The sequence below is a fragment of the Danio rerio genome, chromosome 10 (assembly GCF_052040795.2).
Source record: "Danio rerio strain M-AB ecotype USA chromosome 10, GRCz13ab, whole genome shotgun sequence".
Taxonomy (NCBI): domain Eukaryota; kingdom Metazoa; phylum Chordata; class Actinopteri; order Cypriniformes; family Danionidae; genus Danio; species Danio rerio.
The window spans coordinates 25,621,982-25,647,972 of NC_141030.1; the positions used below are offsets into that span (position 1 = coordinate 25,621,982).

At 36.3% G+C, this 25,991-nt stretch overlaps 3 protein-coding genes across 19 annotated transcripts in view; 1 reads left to right on the forward strand and 2 right to left on the reverse strand.

Annotated features, from left to right (window-relative positions):
* The window catches only part of fbxw11b (F-box and WD repeat domain containing 11b), a 649,789-nt gene extending 639,989 nt beyond the window's left edge, over positions 1 to 9,800 (forward strand). The window contains exon 13 of the transcript XR_015500298.1: positions 9,664 to 9,800. The gene's annotated coding sequence lies outside the window, so the exon portion shown is untranslated. The remainder of the gene's footprint in view (positions 1 to 9,663) is intronic.
* The window catches only part of LOC100537055 (cornifelin homolog B-like), a 20,758-nt gene extending 10,530 nt beyond the window's left edge, over positions 1 to 10,228 (reverse strand). For 2 of the 10 annotated variants that reach the window (XM_087268770.1, XM_087268765.1), the window contains exon 1: positions 3,396 to 3,435. The gene's annotated coding sequence lies outside the window, so the exon portion shown is untranslated. Of the gene's footprint in view, positions 1 to 601; positions 708 to 1,358; positions 1,474 to 1,854; positions 1,977 to 2,084; positions 2,607 to 2,896; positions 3,026 to 3,395; positions 3,436 to 10,045 lie in introns of those variants that run through there. The other 8 variants (XR_015500214.1, XR_015500215.1, XM_087268766.1 and 5 more) reach the window with 8 other exon arrangements.
* A 2,716-nt stretch (positions 10,229 to 12,944) lies between these two features.
* Positions 12,945 to 25,129, reverse strand: si:ch73-111e15.1. 8 transcript variants are annotated; one of them, XM_087270514.1, is made up of 8 exons: positions 24,826 to 24,972; positions 22,667 to 22,747; positions 22,059 to 22,181; positions 20,248 to 20,414; positions 17,075 to 17,326; positions 14,346 to 14,473; positions 14,138 to 14,244; positions 12,945 to 14,033 (listed from the first exon to the last, which is right to left on the reverse strand). In XM_087270514.1, the coding sequence occupies exons 4-8, from the start codon at positions 20,405 to 20,407 to the stop codon at positions 13,865 to 13,867; spliced, it is 816 nt and encodes a 271-aa protein (XP_087126640.1). In that variant the 5' UTR covers positions 20,408 to 20,414; positions 22,059 to 22,181; positions 22,667 to 22,747; positions 24,826 to 24,972; the 3' UTR covers positions 12,945 to 13,864. The 8 variants fall into 8 exon arrangements, with proteins under 8 accessions (XP_087126640.1, XP_087126641.1, XP_087126639.1 ...); XM_087270515.1 differs by having other exon boundaries at positions 22,059 to 22,218; positions 24,826 to 24,961; XM_087270513.1 differs by lacking the exon at positions 22,059 to 22,181 and having other exon boundaries at positions 24,826 to 25,129.
* Between the last annotated feature and the right edge of the window lie 862 nt (positions 25,130 to 25,991).

Here is a 25,991-nt window from a genome sequence, read left to right on the forward strand (position 1 = left end):
GACCTTAAGAGGCTACATATTTAAAATAAATAAATAAATAAAATAATTAATTTAACGTGACTAATGTTAATCAAGTACTTTTAGGCTTTTAACATGTGAAAATCTACTTCTAACTTACAGACAAGATTACGTTAGAGAACATGAAAGCCATGGGTGATTTAAAAAAAAATAATGCTAATGATAAGTTACTGACATTTGGTTCGCATAAAACAAAGTAATCACTAAGCATTCATTTTTGGCAAAATCTGCCGAAAGGCACAGCAACACGATCAAATGTGTTAAAGTTGAGCAAAGAAATGAAGAGTAGTCAAGCAGTCTACTTCATGAAATGTTTGTGATAATATTTTGCGGTCAATTCGTATTACTGTATTTCAATATGCAGTGATGGCATGTCAGTGAGACAAATAAATATTATTACACCTCACCAGTGATATTTCCTCAAATTAAATCATCATGACGTTACTGTGCACAGCATCAGTAAAACGTTAAGAATGATTTAAATACCAAATTTTAAAACTAGTCACTGCTGATTACAAACTAACATTAAAGATAGGCTTACAGAAATCCTGAATGCATGATAATATGAAGATTTATTACTCACTGATGTCGAAGCACTTCGTCAGAGATGTAGACAGGACAGAATATGTGCCATCAAATGAGCTCTTGTGCAGTCTTTGTTGGACATCAAGGTAGTATGTTCACCCACACTGTAAAAAAAAAAATCTGTTATTTTACATGTTTTTTTCCCAGAAGCTAGGGTAATAGAGTCATTTGGTAAAGTGATTTAAAATAATTTTATTTATTAAATACTTGCTTACCCATATATAGATGTAAAAGTAACCAAAATAAATAATTCATTAAAATGTGTGGGATACTAAGGATGTTTGGTCTACAGAGAGAAGTAAACATTTACTTTAAGCATTGATTCTAATGAATCTATTTCTGAACTACATCCAACCTCGCCTCAGAAACAGCATTTTTGAGCATTTAGATCAGGGGTGCTCAACCCTGTTCCTGGAGATCTACCTTTCCGCAGAGCTTACCTGCAATCTTGATCAAGAACACCTGTCTTTATTTACCAAGTGCTCCTTCAGATACTATTTAGTTTGTTTAGTTGCGTTTGATCAGGGTTGGAGCTAAACTCTGCAGAAAGGTCGATCTCCAGGAACAGGGTTGAGCACCCCTGTTTAAGACAATAAAAAATAAGACATCTAGATGATATTTTATATTCAACCATTTGTGAAATTTAAATGACTTATATTCAGTATATACATAACATAAAATTAGAATAAGAATAAAAAAATAATACTCTATGCCAAATAAAATACTTCAGATCTAAATAAAGCAGGTGTTTTTACCTAAAGGTTCCTTTCCTCCAGTTAGTTTAGTTGCAGATCCCTCCACATCTGTGCTTTATTTGGTTCTTGACTTAAGAGTAACTGGTGTCACATTCCAGGTCCATCACAATCTGAGCTAGAAAGACAATATGGCAAAAGACAAGACACATTTAAATAAGTCTCAGAATAAAATATTTAAAAGGATAGTTTACTTTTCTGCCACCATTACTCCATGAGTTTTAAATCCATTTAAATTTCTGTTGAACACTAAAGCAGATATTTTGAAGAATGTTAGAAACCAGAAACTATTGACATCCATATTTGAACCAAATTTCTTTAAAAAAAAAATATGAGTTTGTATTTAATGGAACAAAAAAAAATCTAACTATTTTGAAACAAGTGGAGGATGCCAAAGATGCCATTATTTTCATTTTTGGGTGAACTGTCCCTTCAATTCAAGTGTCACGCATTACTCATAAAAACTGATGTATCGCTTGAGGAAAACTAAATCAAGTACCTCCTGTGAGCAAGCAGAATCATTATGCCATTGTATTCAGCCAACTGAACCAGCCGAGGCTCGAACCAGCAACCTTCTTGCTGTGAGGTGACAGCACTACCTACTGTGCCACTGCGTCGCTACTGGAAGAAGAAGAAAAAAAAAGGTTGTGCATGAAACTCCTCACAACAAATCTGTGAACAACTTGACATTTCAAAATCTAATCAAAATATGGAAGACATCAACATTACCTTGAATAATCAAGTGAGGAGAGATTGGTAGCATCAGTTTTTCAGCATGAATTGCTGTAGTTGCAAACTTTTATTTGATTAGATAAATATAATAAGAGTAAAATAAGACTTAACATTTAATAATCTAAATCTATGGTACAACCATACAAATCTGTATGGGGTTCAAATAAATTTGTATACAAATCATTCCCTACACCTGAACACCAAAAATAAAATGTACAATTAATGACACAATAACGTTATACAATAAGCTCATTAACCAGTGAGAAATAGACAATTAATATGAATTATGTTAATATTAACGTTAGCTTAAAAGATATCAACTGAATTTTATTATCAGCTCAATTTAATAAAACAGTTTAGACTTGTTTCATTGCGAGTTTAGTTTGAATAACTAACTTACACTTTACAAATTTAACCATAATGATAACTTGGTCATAATGACCACATGAAGACCAGAGCTTACCTTAACGTTAAACATTTAACTTTTCATGGTGACTTTGCCTTCATCTCAGTGTTGTGCTTAAATAGAGAATTCATTAATGCAGTTAACCCCAAGTAAAAGTTACGTTTTTTTTCAGGTAACTTAACGTTACTATGGTCAAAAACTCACTCAAGATAAACTCACTGTAATTACCTTATCTAATACCTCGCAAACACTACAAACACGGTCTGGCGTCGAATAACGTGACATAAGTACCTAACTTACAACTAAAGTAACTTGGTTAATTATTTTAAATTACACACACACTACACGGAAATATACACAAAACAATCCTTTAACGAACAGAATTTGACTTTTAAACACTTACCGAGGATGAATTCACTGGAAGAAAAGGCGACAGGTGGATTTCAAATTAGAAGAGCCGTTGCTTGCCTGGTGAAGGTCGAATCGAGTCGGCTCGGTTTTATGAATCGACTCCTTAGAACAGTAAAGAGTCGAATCCGCCTAAAACCGATTCCTTTTTGTATATTATTGTAAGACACAACAATGAATCATTACTATTTCGTTATACTGCTCGGCCACACACATTTATACACATATTGCTGAATGTGCTTGTTAACACGTGTGATAAAATAATTCCCTAGCAAACGGTTCAATCCTCCCAGAGTTAATTTCACACCAACAAGCAAATATAATGGCGGATGAGAAAAGCCAGATCATATAAATATTGCGTTTAATATGTCACGAAATGAAGTTTTAACAGTTTTTCATGCGAGAATGTAGTTCTTCCAAACTCAAATCTGTGGTTTGTTTTTAGATATCATCTCTAATTTTAAGTGTGCTTTGCCGATAGGGGAGATTCTGACCTCCAGGGGTTGACGGCGCTCCATCACTCATGTATCCGGCAAACCTCATGCTTTAATCGGCCTAGACATTATTGAGACATGCCCTGTCTTCGATGACTAGATAATAAATGTGTTATGAAATAAAGTTTTATCCGTTTTTCATGCGAGAATGTAGTTGTTTTAAACTCAATTCTGTGGTTTATTTATTAAGATTGTGCGTATTTTAAAATGTTGTTTTGAAAATGCGGAGATATGTGACCTCTACGGTGGCCAATATGGGCGCCCAATATTCTTGAATCCGTCTAAAGCAGGTTGGTCACTCTGACATTTAAGCTGACTTTGAAATCATTTTGTGTGTTTAACAGTCTTTGGTTACGTGAATCAATTTATTTGTGTTCCAATTTACGTTTTGGTTTAGCACAAAGTTATGTTTATTAAATATTATTTAATATTTCCATGTTGCCTTATAAAGTGCACCCAAAAATGGAAAACCAGGGGACAGTTTAATGCACTGAACAGTCTGAAGAAACTGGTTAGGTTATTTACTTCACAAAATAATTTGTCTAAAAATAATAATCATAATATATAGGGTGTGTGGAGTTGTTCTTGGTCATTTGCAGTACTGTATTTAGATGCACAGTAACGGATTTTTCCCCAAAATTCATTATAAAATCTACAGTAACATACTGTTAACCATGTTCACAGTATAGAAAAGTTGAAAATACATTATTATACTGTGAAAACAACAATATATACAGTAACACACTGTGCACAGCTTATACAGTAAAAAACTGTTGAGAAATGCAGTATAATACTGTGAAAACAACAGAAATCGTTTACAGTGTATTCATTAACATGATTTAATTAATAATAATAATTCGTTACATTTATATAGCGCTTTTCTGGGCACTCAAAGCGCTTTACACAATGGGGGGGGGGGGGGGGGGGGATCTCCTCATCCACCACCAGTGTGCAGCATCCACCTGGATGACGCGACGGCAGCCATTTTGCGCCAGACCGCACACCACACACCAGCTGATTGGTGGAGAGGAGACAGAGTGATGATATGCCAATCATGATATGGGGAGGGTTAGGAGGCCATGATGGACAGAGGCCAGTGGGCAGATTTGGCCAGGATGCCGGGGTTAAACCCCTACTCTTTTTCGAAGGACATCCTGGGATTTTTAACGACCACAGAGAGTCGGGACCTCGGTTTTAACGTCTCATCCGAAAGACGGCGCTCACTGAGCAGTATAGCGTCCCCGTCACTATACTGGGGCATTAGGACCCACACAGACCGCAGGTTGGGCGCCCCCTGCTGGCCTCACTAACACCACTTCCGGCAGCAACCTAGCTTTCCCAAGTGGTCTCCCATCCAGGTACTGACCGGGCGCAGCCCTGCTTAGCTTCAGTGGGCGACCATGTGAGAGTTGCAGAGAGCTAGCTGCCGGCATAGCAGTAGGCATTTATTCATTAACATGAATGAATGAATAATAATACATGTTAACCAACCAAGTTATGGCAACAAGAAAAATTAAGTTATGAGAAGTAGAGAAATAAATTCAACCCATGCTCGTTCTGAAAACATACCTCTATATCCATTTTTGAAGAAAGGAAAATATGTCCTAGGAGCTACGTTTTTTTTTTTTTTTTTTTTTTTGCAGTTTTTGTTTTTGCAAATCCACCAGTGGCCACTGTGTACGCTTTTTTAGATCTCATATTTCTAATTCAATCGCACCTGCTGTTCACACGTAAATCCACCAGAGGCCGCTGTCAACTGACTGTTTGACTAACTGACCAACCGACCGATGCTATCTGTCAGGACTTTGTTTTCCCCTGTTTTTGCTGTCATAATGTTCCATGTGCTTTTTGTTTGCATCATGTGACTCCTTTGTTCTCCTTTCCCACCTGTTTCAGTATTGATTGGTTTCAGATTATCCCTTGTTTTATATTCCAAACATTCAATTATGATTTAAAGTGAATTTCGAGTAAAAACAGACTTGATGCTGTGTGTAGATTTTAAAAAAATCTCACACTGTCTTGTAAGCGTTATAGTCTGCACAGAATTTGTGTTTCTGGTGTATTGGCTTCTCACTTTATTGCATCCCTCTTTGTGTGAAAGGGCATTTAGATGTTCAGTGCTGTTTTCTGTGTGATTCAGAACTGTGTAAAAATCATTTATTAGATCTTAATTTGTTAAATTCTATGATTTTTCACCTAGGGGCCCTATCATATACACCTGGTGCAATCTCAGAAATAAAGGTACAAGAGCTGTAAATGGGGTGGTATCTTTTCAAAAGGTACACATTTGTACTTGAAGGGTTCATATTGGTACCTCAAAATATATATTAGTACCTACAAATTTTAAGAGGAACACTTTCATACTTTTTAGGTGCTAATGTTTACTCTTGAGGTGTTAATATGGACCTTTTAGGTAAAAAATTGTACCTTTTGAAAAAGTACTACTTGAATTTGGGGTACAATCATTCATCTAAATACAGTTCAGCTATTTGCTCATTACTTCCACTAACACTAAACTTGTTTTATTTGTTTAAATGCGATACACAGTTTATTGAGGTTCTTCTACAATTTATCTCTCTCTTTATTGAGCCGTCCTCTTTATTTAATCAGGTTGTCATTCTTGGTTAATAATCCATCCCTGCCTTTTGTCAAATTTCTTAGAAGCTGTCTGTGTTTCCCCTCTTTTGTTGCTTTACTGACACTTTTATTTTAGTAGATGAGTTTAAATGCAAACCTAGTGTGTCCAAATGTAAGAACATTTCTGAAAGTTCATTGCTAAGTCATGAAAGTAAAGATCTTGATAAGGGTCAAAGCAGAGATCACATGTCTGATGTTGCTTGGCTTTGCACTTTAAAGTTCTGTTCCTACAGCAATTACACAATCACAATCGTGAATGACAGAAAATTTTATTTCTTTTTTTTTTTTTAATTGTTAACAAAACATACAGGCTGAAAGACCTATATTATGAAACATATCAATTCAACCCCCCCCCCCCCCTCCCCTGCGGTCTCTTGAAACTGGGCTTTACAATGAATAGAAGTTAACATAAAAACAAAAACAGAATACACTATCAAATATCAATTATACAAAGCAAGGAGTATCAAATATCAATTATACAAAGCAAGGCAATTATTCTGGATCCTGATCATTTCTTTGTGCAATAAACAAGGAGATTTTGTCAGCAGCTAAAGTCCAGATCTGTAATGTACTCATTTGTACCAAGTTCACTCGCGCCGTGGATAACTCCAACATTATAATGTCTTGAAGTTGTACCAACCACTTGTACATGTCCAAATTATGTGGAGGCAGCCAATGTTGGGCTAGTAATTTTTTAGCAGAAGTTAAGCCAGCCAGCCAAACAGCTTTTTTGTAGCTTGGTAAGGTTCAACGTAGAATCATCACTCAGTAATAGAACAGAAGGATTCAATGGTACAGGATATTCAATAATTTTTGATAGGATGACACATATCTCGTTCCAAAATCTTTGTACTTTCTCACATTCCCACATCATATGGAAAAAAGATCCAAGTTCCTGGTTAGGACATTTATCACAGAAAGGACTAAAGGAGGCATTGATACGATGTCTTTTGAGTGGGGTCCAGTAGGTTCTGTGACAAAAGTTATAGTGAATGAGTTGGTGATTGGGATTTTTAGATGAAGAAAAAATGTTCTGCCATACTCTTTCCCAGTCTGTGACACCCTCTTCTAGTTGACAATCAGTTTCCCAACAGCGCTGTATAGCTAAATTCTTTGCTGTACCCTCTAAGGCCTTTCTGTATATCCATGAGGTAAAATGATTAGTAAAGGACAGATCAAACCAAGTAATGATTGGATGAGTGGGAAGATTGTCCCCCCAGGGAACCCCGTTGGCCTTCATGGCCGATCTTAATCGCAGATATAAAAAGACAGAGGAATGTTCCGTTTCATACCGCTCACAAAGTTGTTGAAAACTTAATATGCCATTAGAACCAGAAATATCTTTAAGTGTATAAATGCCTTTCTGCATCCATTTCCTTGAAAGAAATGGTGCACCCCCAGATCTAAGATCATTATTATTCCAGATAGGTGTATGTATGTGCCATTTAGGTGAATGATGAATGTATTTTTCCATTAATTTAAAATTTACTATCGTATTGCCAATAATTGGACCAAAAGCTTGTATACACTGCTTGTTATTTAGCCCAGAGAACAGAATATCTTGTAATCTATATTTATCAGCTAGTTTCATTTCAATTTGTCTCCAAGGAACTCTAGATAGTGGGTTCAGCCAAACATGAATACATTTTATTTGAAAAGCTCTGTGGTATAATTCGAAATTTGGAAGAGCTAGACCCCCATTTTCTTTTGTACGTTGTAGAGTTTCAAATTTTAATCTAGGTTGCTTACCATACCATATGAATTTACGAATCATAGAGTTAAGTTTGTGCCAAAACTTTTTGGGGGCGGGTAATGGAATCATAGAACTAAGGAAATTAATTCGCGGCAAGATGTTCATTTTAACACTTGCTATTCTAGCATGCAATGATAAAGGCATTGAGGTCCAAACCCGGAGATCTTGTTCTACCCTGGATAATACTTGCAGATAGTTAGCGTCCGGGATAGTTTGCAAAGATGACTGAACAGCAATGCCTAGATAAGTTATGGAATTTCGTATGGGGACATTATATGACAGCTTAATATGTTTAGCTATGGAGTTGAGAGGAAGCATAGAGGATTTATCCCAATTGACTTTGTATCCGGAAAACATACTAAACTTTCCAAATACATTCAGTATAACGGGAAGAAAATTTTATTTCTGAAGGTTTTTGTTACTGAATGTATTGGGCAGGCCACTCAATACTGTAAAAACAAAATCACTGATGACTAGCTGGTTGCAGTTTTTAGACTCCTGAAACTTCTCACTTAGAGTTGAGCCTTTTTTTACTGAGATAAACACACAGTACATGATCACCCTGTCCAGTGTATTCTGCAATTACAGCTGTACATTGCTGTTTACTTACCATCATGTTTTGACAACGCAAACAGCTGCATTGTAACATTTAAAAAAACATATTTGCATAGAAATACAGATTCTTTTTTTACATCAAAAACATAGATATTGTCCTTATGTCTACACTTTTGAAACTACCAGTATTCTAACATTTGCTAATGCAATTTCATAGTTTAAGTTGCATTTTTAGATGGTTTGTTTTTCATGTCTTGTTGTTTTTACATTAGTAGCTTGTGTCAACTTTAGACACATTTAGAATCAAGAGTGAAACTATTATGAGGTTAATGGGTGAAGTGTGAAAGGGAGGAAAGTGTACTCAGGAAGTGTACTCAAATAAATCTTTTGCTACTTGTTCAGAGACCACTTATTTAAAATTAGTTGAAATTCACAATTCTTACGTTTTTTAAGGACAACTTACAGGACAACTTATGTTCAATCCACTTAAATTGGTAAGGACTTGTGTGAAACCCAACATTTTTTTTACAGTGTGTGCTATTTTTTCTACTATAAGCATCACCAAGCAGAAGAGCTATATTAAGTATGTTGACTCATTTGTTCCATAAACTCGGTTTGTTCCAGTCAAACATCAGTTGACTGTAGACCTACCAATAGACCAACTTTTGTTAGTTGTTCTTGCTCTGACATGTTATGTTCTATTTTCAGTATGTGAGTGATTTAATGTTTACTCTTTTCCTTTAAATCTGCTCATTTTATGGTCTGATTAAAGCAACAGTTGATTAAGTTTGATCTGACTGACTAACTCCTCATTTGGAGTAACTCAATGTCATTTTTTGCAACTATCATGGGAACAGAAAAGAGACCTTCACTTCAAATTAAACCTTTAAATTTACATGATAGGACTTACGACCCTACTGTAATGTACCTAAAAGTCGAATTGCCTTGACTCATCAATTGCGCGTAAGAGTTTTTTTTCTTAGTTGATGAATTATCGCATCATTAGCAGGGAAATATTTAAGAAATATGCAAAGTAAACAGTTGTTTATCTCAAAAACAGTGCTAAAGTCAGTTATTCTCCTATGAAAATGTACATTCACTGTGTCTGTCTTTGTTTTGGTCTTTATAACCCACCCACTGCCAGTTTACCAATTTCATTTCAATTTCATGAAGGCTGCCTCTCTAAATGTGTTATCATCCAATGGCAATTTGTGTGTGTGGTCAATCACACATCCAGGTGAAAAAAAACCCCCTCTCCAATATTTGGAATTTGGACTGCAATACCTGGTTCATCCACTATTTGTTAAAGCTTCAGACTAATAGAATGGAGGAACTATGACGTCACCTTGTAGGCTAATCGACTGCTAGCATAAAACTGATTCCCTCGATAAAATCCCTGTAGGATTTTCCGAAGATTGTGAATAATAAGCTCTGTGTTCAAACACTGTTCATTATACTTATTTGTGTTCCTGACAAATGATTAACTCTCTCAGTTCATTATATTATAATCCACGCTATATATTAGAAACAAATAAATACGCAAAAACACATAGACCTACATGCCTTTTGGATAGTTTTTTTTACGTGAGAAATGCATTTTGTTTTGCTTTATGGTTGTCGTAAAAGTTTTAAAACTATTTATAAATATGCCTACATATTATCATAAGACTTAAGTGTACCGCTCGTGTGCATACAGTCTACTTACCTTAATAGATGACAGAAATGAGGCGTGAGGAACAATTCTATCAAATGCCTGCAAGTTCCATCATAGATAGAGAAAAACATTTCTTGGGAAAAGGAATGTGTTTTTTATTATTATTATTTCTCTCATTTTTTCTTTTCATTAAACAATTGTTTGTATTGTTTGTTTAAAGGTCATAAGTTAACTGAACTTCTACTGTTGTGTGGGATGCTGTGCATACTAATTAGCATTTTTGCAGAAGTAGAGCTTATAGAGATGAACAGGCCTGATTGTTTAAAATTAACTTTAGCTGGGCAGCTAGAAACCTTCTGTCAGCAATATTTTTAACACTGAATATGTGCAGTTGAAGGGCTACGTGGAGGTGCAGTGGGTAGCGCTCTGGCCTCATGGCAAGAAAGTTGCTGGTTCGAGCATCAGCTGGGTCAGTTGGCATTTCTGTATGGAGTTTAAAAGTTCTCCCCACGCTCGCGTCTGAAAAAAGGGTTGCATGCAGAACTGTTGCAAACAATTTATTTGTGCTGAATTTAAACAAACAAATTAAACTGAATAATGTTCAACTTAAGTTGTTTGTTTAAATTCAGCACAAATAAATAGTTTACAACCACTTAACGTAAAAAAAAATTTGTAAATCCAAAGAATCATCTTTGAATAATGTTTTTTAGTGGGTGCTCCAGTTTCCCCAACAAGTTCAAAGACATTGGTAAATTGGGTAAGCTAAACTGTCCATAGTGTATGTGTGTGAATGTGAACATATAAGTGTTTCCCAGTGATGGGTGGCAGCTGGAAGGGCATCCTCTACGTAAAACATATGCTGGACAAGTTGGCGGTTCATTCTGCTGTGGCAACACCTGATTAATAAAGGGACTTAGCCAAAAAGAAAATGAATGAATTCCACAGCATGCTTTAATTGTTGTGCAGAAAATTAGTAGAAAAAGAGGACTTGTGTCTGGGGTGTGGCTGGAGAAGGATTGACAATCAACGAATTTCTCTAAACTCCACCTGTTAATATCAGTTGCCTAAATAAGTCAGGAAATGAAAATTGTTGTGCACCTCCTGAATATAACGTTTGCATCGCATTGAGGATAACAGAATTCTGTGAATCGAATTATTAATTTCATTCATTCATTTTCTTTTCGGCTTAGTCCCTTTATTAATCTGGAGTCGCCACAGCGGAATGAACCGCCAACTTAACCTGCCTGTTTTACGCAGCGGATACCCTTTCAGCTGCAACCCATCTCTGGGAAATTAATTATTAATTTGTATCCAATAAATTAAGATTTTTGACATTGAAGAAAAACCTCTCCTGATCTTTTTTATTGAATATGCATGGAATTGATTGAATATTCTATAACACATCCAATTTTCTTTTTTGGTCATGAATTTCAGCAAAAAGCAGCCCATACAGTCACATATGCTGGACTGGCTGCACTGGTAAGCAGTATCCTTATAATATCATTTAATAAAAATAAAGGACCAACAAATCTGTCTTGACAGTCTTTACAAGTGAAGGCATTGTCTACACACAATTTGAATTTCCATTTAGAATTACAAACTATAAAATAGTGTTTATGAAAATACTTAAATAACAGACAAATCCAAATGCCCAAAGCAAGCCGGCTGCGTTCCAGACCAATTCAGCTCAATAATGTACACTACAATGTCTCCAACACCGCATGTAGTCCCAATGTAACCGATTTAAAAAATCAAGAGTGTAACGTAACTGATGTGTTTTATGTCGTAGAATGGTTTGGAAGATCCATCCCTCACTGACAAAGGTCCAGAATATGTCTCATATATGAGGTCATTTGTTCTATTTTGACTGCTATGCCATTATAAAGATAACCCATTGAAAAAGGCTTTAAGACCAAACAGAATTCTGGTTGGACCTCAGTTAGTTTTGGACAATGAGTCTAACATCCAGCTGTACAAGAAAACATCTGCCATAAGAAGAGTCATCTTTCGCTACTGTATTTCTTTTAAATAGAGAAAACATTTTTACAAGTATCTTTTATTCAAAATTTTTAAAAATGACCAATAAAAAAGTGTGAAGCACAGAAAGCAGACCATATATTAAAATCAATTTGAACACTATTTTGGCTATTGTTGTTATCCATGTATTTTTTTCCAAGAGAGGCTAGAAAAATTGTAAAGCTCTAAATTATTATTATTATTATTATTATTATTATTATTATTAATAATAATAATAATAATAATAATAATAATAATAATAATAATAATCATAATCATAATAATAATAATAATAATACTTTTTTTTATTTAAATGGCTGACTGAGGAAAGTTGATAAATTCAGTAGCAGCAAATTTAGTATTTAAATCTCATAATTACATAGAAAATGATGCAAATAACTGCAAATATTAGAGAAAAAAAGAACAAGCCCTTTTACCTGCATACTGCACTTTTAATGCTTATGCCTTCTTTTTTGAGCTTGATATCTCTGGTTATCAAGTTTTGAAATCTTATAACTAACCTTATTTGTGTTCCACAGAAGCTTGTGGTTGTATCTAACAGCATAAAACAGGACTAAGTGCACATGAGGTTGAAAACACAGCAATTTATCTGTTCAACAGAGCCACGAAATCAGTTAAAAGAAAGACCTAACAGCCCTACACTAACTCAAACCTTTATATACATCTGCTTTCTTAAACATTTCTCTAGTGAATTCTTTTTTTAAAGAAGCAAATAATACATTTAATCTAGTTTTCTTATTAAGCTAGGTTGTTCTTTAAATCAAAATAACCTCTTGATTTACTTGCAAAATAAAAAAAATAAAATCCAGTGAGCCATTACAACTAAGCCACTTCAAACATATTTAGGCATACTGCAGTGCTAATATACAGTCCATTTTAATGTGGTTTCTCACCAAATAAATAATCACTGATATGAGATTTAAACTATTTTTTTTATTTTGTAATCCATTTCAGTGTACAAAACAATAATATTGCCAAAAAGATGAGCAGCACAAAAGCATTACAGACGGCATTTTCAGTTTAGTCAATACATTAGATGCAAGATTGCAGCAGCTGATTTATAAAAGCTGCGAAGAGCATGTGTACAATGTTTGAGATGTAAAATTAGATTTGCAATCTATTATACAGACCTGCTATTAATGGTGGTCATTATTAGAAAATATCAGACCTTCATACATCATAACTGACCAAAGAGATGTATAAAGTGCTTCTGTGCTCAAAATATATAAGTACACCCCTCACAAATCTATCTTTAAAATGTATAGTTTTAATAGGAAGCTATGCAATATTATATTTGTGCATATATACATTAGATTAGTCAGAACTGAAGCCAAATCTGGAGCTTATCTAACAAAATTACTTACGATAATGGTCCAAAAAAAAGCAAAGCCTAATGTATATGTTATAGAACAATATTACATACAAATAATAAAAAAGAGTAAAAATCAAGAGAATAAAAAAAAGGTTGTAGGTTGTATTTTTTTCTATATTTTACTTAAATTTAATTGTATTATCTTTAAATTTCTAAATATGTTTGTTGACCAAAATACTCTTTTAATAAATATATCCGTTTAATAGATCTGTTTTGTTTAAATGCACCAAAATACATTATTCACTGAGAAATGGATAAAATATTGATTTTCAAAATGGGGTGTACTCAGTTATGCTGAGCACTGAATATACAGTAGGCTTCCTTTATGTTCCTCTTTAGCGGTCAAAGTCATCTAAAGACTAAAAACCCCTGCTTATGTATACTTAGACTTGACCAGATACATTTACATTTTTTTTTATTGTAATTTTAAGCTTAACATTATAACAAAACTTTTTTGCTTCTTAAAAAGTAACTGGTAAAATACTCTTTTCACAGATACATTGATAAGAAGCATCACAATTATGATCAATCCATCCTATTAACTCAGGGTGTCTTTTTAAATGAGTCAAAACACAGTTCTCTCTTGTCCCTCCATTGGGCTCAGTTATTGATCGAAAGGAAGCCCAGAACCTGCAACAGATCAATATCAGATGTTCAGTGCTGCTGTGTGATAATGAAACTGGCCACGAGAATCATTTGTTAGATCATAATCAGTTAATTCAGTGATTTCTCACCCAGTGGTCAGTGTACTGCCATCAACCCATTTCCATTGGCCCTCTTTTTCACTGTCAGTCAGACCAATCCAGAATTCCTTATTACGAGTGAGGGTCATTACAAAATCCTGAGCAGATGAAACAATGCAACATTTAAATAATCAGCAGACAATTCATCTGACCATCTCATACTTTCTACACACCATAAACACACAGATCTCTCACTCACTTGTTCCTGTCGATTGTTTATGGTGATCAGATCTGCTTTTCTGCCTTTACAGTCTCCTCTGCTGTCAGTCCAGCTCTTCGACTCATTGGACAAGTAGTAAAAACTGGATTGAAAGTAAGTCCACCCAGCTGTTACAGATCAAGTTCTGCTGTTAGTTTATTAGTTCTGTTTACAATCACACACCTGAAACTTACAGCAGATGATGCACATTTATATGTGGCCCTGGACAACTAAATCGGTCATAATTGTCCATTGTTTTGGAAATTATAAATTATCTAAAGGGTGATCAAATAGTCTTTCCATGGATGTATTAACTGTTAGTTAATAGGGCGAACTGAGATACAACCATACGCTTAGTTCACGCGGCCGTTTAAAAGATGAAAGCGAGGCTGTGGTGGGAAGAAACCCGGAAGTATAGGATCAGCGCTGTAAACATTGCAACAACATGCTGTGGAATACAAACCTCAGATATAGTGTAAACATTACTTTAATATCATTCAGTTAAGTTTAATTTAAACTATAAAAAGCATATTAGGCATCAAACAATCATAATCCTTTAAGAGTAATGCTCTTAAGGGCATACTCACACTATGTACAGTTGCCTTGAACTAGGCCAAAGCACGCTTGTATCCCCACCCATCTCCCCCGACGGCCCGGAATCACATTACACTCGGGCCTGGGCACGCTTACGTCATTGATGATGCGCTGTTCGCAGCTCTTGCTCAGAACAGTTGAGATTTCTTTAGTTATATAGTTTCAGTGGTTTGGTATGCGGTGACACGCAGTCAAATATTTCGCCAAACAGATCAGCCACTTTGACACTCAAAAACGTGCCTGAGCCCGATTCAGCGCACTTATACTTCTCAAACGATCCAAAAAACGGGCCTGGGCACGGTTTAGATAGCATAGTGTGAGTAGGCCCTAAGTGTTCTCTTAGGCATTCATAGCACCAAATAAACACAGCAGGGACGCTTCCCTGCTTCACCCTACACTCTCAGAAATACGCGTACTTAAAGGGTCCATATTGGTACCTCAAAAGTATTCATACCTTAAGAGGAACACTTTTGTACTTTTTAAGTACTAATATGTATCCTTGAGGTATTAATATGGACCTTTAAGGTACAAATTAGTACCTTTTCAAAAGGTACTATCCCAGTGACAGCTCGCATACCTTAATTTCTGAGAGTGTATGTAATCTGGTGAGCGATAAAACAATGCAATCCCCTGTATCACACCCTTTTGTTGTCTGTAATAGGCTTGTCCTGGTGCTCAAATTTTAAAAACGTCCATTTCTCGCTACCATTTAAGCGCTGTTGAGTGCGTTCCTAAACAGTGCTGCTTTATCATAGTATTCACCAGTGCTTAACAGAAATGACTGTGATTGACCGTGAAAGTCATCAGTTCACTGCTCTTCACCGAGTGCAAATACAGGGACACTGGATTTTAAAGCCGTGAAGATCAGTCGATTGCTCTTCTGTGTTTGCTCTCTGTAAACATCCATGAAGTGCAGTGAACTGATGACCTTTATGGCCACTTAGGCCGTACTCCCACTAGGTACAGTTGCCTCGAACCGGGCCAAAGCACACTTGTCCCCCCTCCCGTCTCCCCCGACGGCCCGCGCTCACACCACAAACGGGCTTCGGCACGCTTACGTCATCGCTGCTGCGCTGTTCACTGAGAAGCACTCTCTCACTCAGCAGCACAATGGAGATTTCTCTAGTTATATCGTTTCAGTCGTTGGATATGCCATCAAATATTTCGCCAAACAGTTCTTAGGGATGCGGGGACACGCAGTCAGATATTTCGCCGAACAGATCCGCCACTTTAAGCGCTCATAAACAATCATAAAGCTCTCGTGCTGCAGGAATGAGGAGGTCTGCTGAAGGCGCGCAGCTGTCGTGCAGTGAGGGGTTTGCGTCTTAAATAAACTACGGCAGTTTGCATTCACTGAACAGTAAGAATTATTAATAAATCCATATCAAACAGTCCCTTAAAAGTCACGACTCGCTTTCAGTTTCGGGCTTTGGCGCGTTTTGCACTCACACACAAGCATACCGCACCAAAGCCCAAGTGAACCGGGCTCAGGCGCACCTCTTCCAACCAGGCCAGGGCCGGCCAAGTGAACCATGTTTGAGCACGATTCAGCGCACTCACACTTCTCAAACAATCCGGGAAACGGGCCTGGGCACGGTACGGATGGCATAGTGTGAGTAGGCCCTCAGTTATTTCTGTTGAGCACTGGTGGATGGCAAATCAGTGGTGTTTAAGAACATGCTCAATGATGCTTAAATGTTAGCAGGGAATGTCAGTAACGAAATTCAGTATTGTAACAATTTAAAATAGTAAAAGAATCAGTTCATTCCCTTAAGTTTGATAAATGACATCTATGATGTGTATTTGGGGAGCTTCCGGGTTAAACTTCCAGCTTTCCCACCGCAGCCTCAGTTTCGCTTCTTAAAACAGAGGTCATGTGAAATCAGTCTATTGTAAAATCTGTAATCTGAGGCTCAAAACAAATTTGTTCATTTAAGGTTCCTTTCAAATATATTACTTATTAAAAAATGTATTTTTTTGAAAGGATGGAACATGATATTTACTTAAAACTCTAAAGATTTTTGGCACAAAATAAAAATCTTCAATTTTAGATCCATATTATTTAATGTTGGCTATCCATAATGAAGTATTATCATCTCCAATATGCTCTAACTGCACATATTAAAGACATTTACCAATAATCTGATGTTGCTGTATAAGTTGCTCTCTGTCTTTCAGAAGGTTTTCAATATTTGTCAACAACTCATCTTTGTTTTCTGTGAGGTTGGTGATTTTAGTTAGTAGCTGGTGTCTCTCTTCAGGGTAGTTTGGCTGGTTTGTATAGATGTACACGCTCAGCGCTATGACTGCAGTCAGCAGAAGAAAACATAGCAACACCAAACACACTAAGGCTGCTCTGGAGCTTCTCGTCTTCACTGGATTACTTCCTGAAGAAGGCAGACATTAATATAAATGTTTGTTTTTTTATCAGACAAAACTGAAAGTGTTGATAGATTGTCTATTTTAGTACGTAATATGTTGAGTGTGCAATCATACAAATTTAATGACTTGTGCGTGAGCCCCTGCAAACTCAGTGAGTATAAGTCAAACAGCTGAAACATCTGTTTAAGATCTGTTTAACATCTGTCAGATTCACAGTGCAAACAGCTCCCGGTAGGAATAACTCGAGTGAACATAAAACAAAGCCGATTAAAACTTTCTTCTTCTGCTCAGCTGCACAGAACACAGCGAGCTCACATAATCCAGCATGCATGTCAAACTACACTACCCACAATGCACTTCGCTATGGACTACAAATCCCGTAAATATTCTATTTGCCCTCTCCTACAACACTAGTGTGCAACTTAAGCAAAACTGATACTAAAATTGTTTTACATTTGGTTTTGTAGTTCGGGCCTAAATAAATGTTTGTTGCCGTTTTTAATCGCTTTAAGTTAATTTGAATGACTATACTGTATATAAACCATTTGACATTATTAACGCATTTATTGGGTAAAATTGCTACTTTTTACTGTCATTCAATGTGTTTTGGTCATTATCAATGCACTGTCACTTTAAAGACTAAAAAGACTTTTGCTGCATGTTTAAACTACTTATTTACAATCTCCAGGTTGGAGGACAGTCCTTACCCCAGGTGGAGGAGTTCAAGTATCTAGGGGTTTTGTTCACAAGTAAGGGCAGGATGGAATGGGATTGATAGGTGCATTGGTGCAAGGGCAACACTAATGTGGTCGATGTAACGGTTTGTTGTGGTAATAAAGGAGCTATAGCCGGAAGGCAAATCTCTTGATTTATCAGTCAATCTATGTTCCTACTCTCACCGGTAATAAACGAAAGTACAAGATCTCGGATACAAGCGGGCAAAATGAGGTCCCTTCGCAGGGTAGCAGGGTGCACCCTTATAGATAGGGTGAGGAGATCTGTCGCCCAGGAGGAACTCGAAGTAGAGATGCTGCTCCTCCACATTGAGAGAAGTCAGCTGAGATGGCTCTGGCATCTTTTTCAGATGCCTCCTGCACGCATATCAAGGGAGGTGTTCCAGGCATGTTTCTCTGCGAAGACCCAGGACACGCTGGAGGGACTATGGCCCCGTTTACACTAGTGCGTTTTAGTTTGAAAACGCATAAGTTTTGCTACGGTTACGCCATCCGTCCACACTACGCCGGAGTTCTCGAGCGCCGAAAACTGAGCTTTTTGAAAACGCTGGAAAGGCCGTTTTCATTCTAAAACGCTGCTGCTCCGTCTCAGTGTGGATGGGGAAAGACGGAGACATCTGAAAACGGAGGCGGGGCTGCCGACGTTCGCCTATCTGATTGGGGCTTTTCCTCAATATTAAGTAGCCCACACACAGTTCAGTCTCGCATTCTTGTAAGTTAAGACTTCGCAAGTTTGATCAAGGCTGCAGTCCCCCCCTTCTCAGTTTGATATGGAAAACATACCGAGGACACGGGTAAATCTTCAAAGGGAACAGTGTACTTTATAACTTCATTCACATCACCTTGGCTACGTTGTTTCACTTTCTCAACAATAAAATGTAAACATGATTTAAGGAACTGCCTATTTTCTTTTTAATATTAGCAACTTAACAGACAGCAGAAATGTTGAGGCGCCGTGCTGCATATATGAGCATCATCTTCACTGTGTGGATATTTATAACAAAACGGAGCCGATAACAACTGCCTCCTTTCAATTTCAGTGAAAATACGAAACGCACCCTCTCTTTTGCTGAATATCAGTTTTAATAATCGATAATTTAAAAAGTATAACATACAATAAGTTTATACATTGTAGGAAATAAAGGCAAGCGATCAGTCAATGTACCTGGATTAATCATTAACTTATCTTTGCGCTTAACCAAAACATTTTACCCGTGAACAAGTAACTTAATAGATTCCAATGATCAAAGTCAGGAAATTGGCCTATGTCGTTAGATAAAGACAACAACATGGATGAAATATCACGTTTAGCAAATATAGCGAGATTAGATCCAGCGGGAGATGCTTGATGAGCAGTCCGACAAGCAGAGCTCTCATCTGGGTAGAAATGCTGGAGCGCTTGCCCGAGAGTGTGTGTGTGGTCACGTGATGTGCGTTTTCAGCGTTTTGGTGTGGACGGAGAGCTGATCAGAAACGCTGGGTAAAACGCGAGTGTGGACGCGGATCGTTTTCATTCTACAACGCCGTTTTAAAACTAAAACGCACTAGTGTAAACGGGGCCTATGTCTCTCTAGGAATGCCTTAGGATCCCCTCTTAAGTTTTTTTTTAATAAACCTAATGATTTTATGTTCAACCTAATTATTATTGTAAAAAGTATTAGGTTAACCTAATCGATTTGTGTTCGGATGACATAAAGGAATCGTGTGTAAGCCAGCATTTTATACAGTGTATAGCTCGAAGAGCCCTTGAGCAAGGCACCTAATTATTAATAGCTGCCCACTGCTCTGGGTGTGTCTGGGTGTGTCCTTGTGCTTATTGTTTATGTGTGTGTGCTCTCACTCTTTACTCACAATGTGTGTGTACAATTGGATGAGTTGAAAGTAGAGGACCAATTTCTAGTATAGGTAAAAACCATACTTGACCAGGCTCACTGCACTTTAATCTTTTGATTCAGTTCATGAAATTCAGTGAATCATCTGCAGCACATTTACATATAATAAAATCAGTGAATAACTTGCATTTCAGATTGCTTCCCCCAAGCTATCAAATGACAAAACAAACAATTACATAAAATAACAATCACACATTGTAGCCACTTTCTGATTTTTACAGTCACTTAATGAACTGTCACTTAATTTTTACAAATCACAAATACAATACACAAATTTTTAAAGGAGACTAAAGGGATTACCTATATTTTGAGGTGGTTGTTGTGTGTTTGAATTAGTCCGATAGTCATGGTTTCCCACAGAGCCTGCATTCACATACATATCATCCATCTTCACCCCTCGCTCTCTGTTCATTCCCTCAGACTCCGTACCTTTCACATTCTCATAAATATCATCATCCATGTCTGCTCTATAGTGTAGAAAAACTGTTATGATTGTTGTTCCTGTTTAGATGTGTTATAGTCAGCACTCTTCTTCTTGTTAACACGGTTTGTTAAACACGTGGTTAATATACAACATCAGATTTGACATCAAACACATCCTGTAAGATTAGAAGCATCTATAAAGTCATGAATTTACATTAAAATATTTCCTAAGCTTAATACTTTTTTAGCAAATTCAAATAGTTAAAGGTATAATTAAAACTATGTTTCACTTTACGTCTATATTTTTGTGTGTGAATTATAAAAGGAAGTGAGATCGGTTTTTCTATTGCACAATTATGTCGGGTTTTGTGCTTTTTTAAGAGGACTTTTTGAGAATACCAAAAGGGAACTGAACAAGGCTCAAATTCCCAAATAATGCAAACTACCACTTAACATCAAGGCATTATAACCAGATCTTGCAATTACTAAAATTAAAACCAAAATTAATCTGAAAATAAAGTGTGCATTCTTATTTATGATTAATATTTCAAACAAATTATTGATTTAATCCAAAACTGTTTTTAAATTTCTCTGTTGATCAAGATTGGGGGTGCCTATGGAGACCTGGAAGGGACATGATTGTGGGGGAAAAATAGGTGGAAGAAAAAAACTGAGGGATAGAAATTTTTTTTTTTTTTTTGGTTTTTGCGTTCCCTCGCAAAATGTTTTGCGTTCCCTTGCAAAACTGTTGTTTGACAAACACTTTCTGTTCACTTCATACATGTCAACCCTCTCGTTTTTGCCGGGATTCACCCGTATTTTACCATTTTATTCCGCTATCATCCTATAAATAAGTATTTACCTTATTTCTCCCATATTTTTATTCTTGAAATAACATTGAAATAAATATAAAAAATGTCAGCATTTACTTTCTTTCCATTAAAGCTGGGCGTAGATAATAAACAGATCCCAGATCAGCTTCTGTACACACAAAGATGAGCTAAAGTGCAGGACACTTTGGGAATTGGGTTTGTGTTTAAACAGACAAATTCATTTAATAGTATGTAAACATGTCTGTCCTGTGTGTTTTATATTTAACACAAATTTTCCCTTAAATATTCACAGACAGTTACTAAAGTAATCAAATGCTTTCATTATAGATCCGTGCAGTCTTGAAGTAACACCTCTGTTATCAAACAAAACAAAATGAGAGATTCAACTGCTGCTCTACACTTGTTTGATAACAGAGGTGTCACTTTAAATGGTGTGTACAGAAGCTGATCTGAAATGAGTTTATCACACAAAGAGCGAACAACAGTTTTGCGAGGGAATGCAAAACATCTTTGCCAAGAAACACAAAAATAATCCTTTCTGGTTTTCAAGAGTTCACACTTAGCTGATGATTGATTATAAAGCTTGTTTGGCATGCTGTCCCGGGAGAGAGCCCTGAGCTCATAAGATCCTCGAGCCCGGGGCTCACTCCCGTTGAAAGGCGGGAGGGGAGTTTGAGCTCAGGTAGATCTCGAGAACTCCCCTGCTGTAGTAACCAATGAACAGTAAGTGATAGCTCTTGGTAGACAACTACATACTAGAAGCATGTCTATGATGCTGATTTCGATTAGTCGATTAACTTAAGTTGCATGTTTTTGGTCGGTGGGAGGAAACCAGGGATCCCGGGGGAAACTCACGTGAACACGGGGAGAAAGTGCAAACTCCACACAGAAACGTCTGCTGGTTTGGTAAAGCCTGGAAGCAGAGACGTTCTTGCTGTGAGGCAACAGTGCTAAGCACTGGACCACCGCGTCACCCATCTAGGAAGGAGGAGGAGTAGGGGTGGAAGGGGAGATTCTTCTAAACGAAGATAGCAGTGGAATGTAACCCAGGGTATTTGTAGTAGTTTAAGAGTCGTCTGATTGGTGCATTGTGAATTGGATAATGCGGATCCAGCCGCTAGCAATCATAAGCACGTGATCCTCTCGAAATTAGTTTGCAAATAAACTTCACTTCCGTAGTAGACCATAAGAACGAAAAAAATTATGGAAACAAAAAATTATAAAAAAGTACTAAAATATAAATTTGTCTTCATAAAGCTATAAGCAAATTCTAATTGTCTTTTTTTCTTGGAAACAGGTTGATGGCCATGGAAACCTTTGGAGAAAAAAAAACACTCTGCCAAGTTTTAATAGGTGTTTATGAACATATAGATGTTGGGTCTGTCGAGGGCAACATTACTCATTGAGTGCCAAGCAAATTATAGCCACCACAGATATGTCAAAGATATGCCACAGATACTCACCCTTAAGTGGTTCCAAACCGTGATATGTTTTTTCTTCTGTTGAACACCAAAGAAGATTTATTGAAGAAAGTCTATTGACTTCTAGTAAGAAAAACAAATACAGGTTACAATAGGTACAGGATTTCAGCTTTCTTTTAACAGGTTTGGAACAAGTAAAGAGAATTTTTGGGTGGACCAGGGGTGGACATTTCCCAAAGGCCTGACGGTCAATCGTCAATCTGGCCTGCCCCACAAACTGTGTTACATTGTCCATTGTACAAGTGATAATTGCTTAAAATCTTTTTAACCTTAAGGTCTCATAAGATGGGTGTTTCTTCTTCACTGATGTGCTGTACCACAGGGGTACAAAAGAGTTTGGGACACTGTAAAGGTCAGACAGCTATTGATCTGTGTTCATGTTCAGAATAGGTGAACTGTACATTGGCATTTGTTTAAATGATCTATTTATGAATTGGAAATCTGAATCATCCTCTTACATGGCCATATTGTTTACATGCACTGAATCCATTAAGAGATACAAAATCTAGTGTAAATTTGTAATTGAGTCAAATGAATAAAACTTTCATTATTTTTGTGGTCTCATAGGAATCAATATGTGGATGTCAAATGGATGTTAAGATTTTGACATCAAATCCTTTTGCATTTTTAGCATGTTTTTAATGTCAATGTTTGATTGTCATTTTGACAACAAGGTGTCCACTGAGTTATATAACTGGACATTGTTACAATCCTATGTTTGTCTTTTCTTGTCTCATCTGTTTTGTTTTGTTTTTGTTCCTGTTTTGCTTAGAACACATCCAATTGGCCACTTCCAGCTTGCTTGATCCTGATTGGTCTACAGTGTTTTAAAAAGCCATGACACCACTTCCTTGGCAGCCATCTTGTTTTTGGTGACTTGCTTGTGTTTGTTGAAATGTTTGAATGTGATATAGTGCAGAGTATTTAAATGTGTTAGGCCTGGGAATATTGAGATTTGTGAGTACTGTTTGTTGTGTTTGACTTCTGAGATAATATTGAGATTTGTGAGTACTGTTTGTTTTGTTTGACTTCTGAGATTATAATGAGAATTGTGAGTACTGTTTGTTTTAGTGTTTGCTTTGTTTATGATACTTTGTTCCACCAGCTTGTTTGACCTTTGTTGCCTGCTGACATTGATTTTGGATTGTCCTTCAAATATGGTTGCCCGTTTTTGTAAATAAATTGCAAATAGTGGATATATTGGGATAGTAAGGAGTTTGATGCCATTTTCTTTGTAAAACCTTTTGGCCTCTGTTTTTGTGTTAGGTAGTTAGGGTAGTGAATTGTACTTTCTTTTCTTTAATTTTTGATCAGGTAAGTTAGAGATTTAATATAAAGGAATTTTTGTTTGTTATTTCAGCCTTGTCAGCTCCCGAATTCAAACCGCAATAAATCTTTAAATTCATTTTTGTTGTCTTTCATGTTGTGCACCATCCCTAGACGGTGCGTAACAACATGAACATATAGGAAAATATAGTAAAACATAGAAAAATTAAGATTTTAGAAGTAATTTTCCAATGCCACTTGGCGTTAAGGTTTTTGAATATAAACTCTTCATATATTGCCATGTATCATTTTTTTCTGTATGGGAAGAATTCACTGTAATAAAAGTGAGTGAGAATAAGGCAAAGTCCAAAAAAAAAACATGAGCAGAGAATATTTTATTCAAATGAGAGATAATGATTTGACAGTAAAAGAAATTACATAAAAGTAATAAATCTAATTAGTTTTTGAGCTGTCAACATGTAGGCTATTTTGGTACTAAAACAACATTCAAATCGGGCAATCAGAATTAAGTGATACAGTTACAGTACTTAAACATGATTGATATCTAATTATTATTCCTCTGTATTTTGAGGAATAATTTAAAGTTAGTTTTAAGATTAGGGGTAGGAATTTAGGGGTATGGATTACTTTTTTAAACAAAAATATTAATTCCATGATCAACATAGATGTTAATCCAAGATCGGATTGTACTTTGCAAAATCCCACCCACCTCCCTGCTTTACCCGGGGTAGCCACTGCAGAATGAACCATTAATTACTCTGGCAACCAAACACTTATCCATATAGCCGCCTCTTTATTCATCAGGAAGTTTTGCATTTCCTTCTATGGTTATAAGTAAAAAATGTTTGAAATACCTTTCCAGTGATGGTCTCACTGTAGCTGAACTCTATGATTTTCAAGTAGGATGAAGCTGTACTCAATGATTGACATTTAGATGAATATGAAAGTATGTGCTGCTCTATTTCCTCTCTGACAAAAATAACCACAAATATGAGAGTGGTGAGAAAGCAGCTGTTGAGTTACTCTATCACATTGATGTTTGACGCTTGAATTCACCAGCATTACATACACAGAAGGGGTAGCTTAATTAAAATCACATTGCTAAGATAGTTTGATTATAGAGCTTATTTTAGATTAGACTAGTTTAAATTAATCTGTTTCTTTCCATGACGCATTGGCGTTACTTTATAGAGTACATTTTCAACATCCTTTAAAACATATTTTTATTGTCATTTAACTCAAGCCAATATTGTAGTTTATATATATATATATATATATATATATATATATATATATATATATATATATATATATATATATATATATATATATATATATATATATATATATAAAATTTATTTTTGGCCTTTTTTGCTGGACAGTATTGAGACAGGAAGCAAAGTGGGAGAGCCGGGATTTGTACTCGCGATGCCCTCACGTGCTATTGCACCATGTGTCGGGGTGCTAACCACTAGGCTATTGCGCCGACAATATTGTAGTTTTTTGTCAATATTATTATTGTAGTCAATATTATTAGCCCCTTTAAGCTATTTCGTCGTTAGTTTACAGAAAAAAACATCATTATACAATAACTTGCCTAATTACCCTAACCCAGGGATAGGCAAACTTGATCCTCGAGGGCCGGTGTCTAGCTACAACCCTATTCAAACAGACCCCCCTATAGAGTTCAAGTGATCTTGAAGACACTGATTGGTTTGTTCAGGTGTGTTTGACTAGTGTTGGACCAAAACTCTGCAGGGACACCGGCCCTCGAGGATCAAGTTAGCCCATCCCTGCCCTAACCTGTCTAGTTAACCTAATTCACCTAGTTAAGCCTTTAAATGTCACTTTAAGCTGTATGAAAGTATCTTGAAAAATATCTAGTCAAATATTATTTATTGTCATGATGGCAAAGATAAAATAAATCAATCATTAGAAATAGGTTATTAAACTATTATGTTTAGAAATGTGTTGAAAAAATCTTCTCCCCGTTAAACAGAAATTGTGGAAACAAATAAAT

What these genes read in the sequence shown, in the direction of transcription:
- si:ch73-111e15.1 (XM_087270513.1), bottom strand. Translation starts at nt 20,407, where the DNA reads ATGGATGATGATATTTATGAGAATGTGAAAGGTACGGAGTCTGAGGGA. An exon ending in ACAGCAACATCAGATTATTG is followed by an intron (nt 14,474 to 17,074) that starts GTAAATGTCTTT and finishes GATCTGTAACAG; the next exon opens with CTGGGTGGACTTACTTTCAA. An exon ending in GGCAGTACACTGACCACTGG is followed by an intron (nt 14,034 to 14,137) that starts GTGAGAAATCAC and finishes GATCTGTTGCAG; the next exon opens with GTTCTGGGCTTCCTTTCGAT.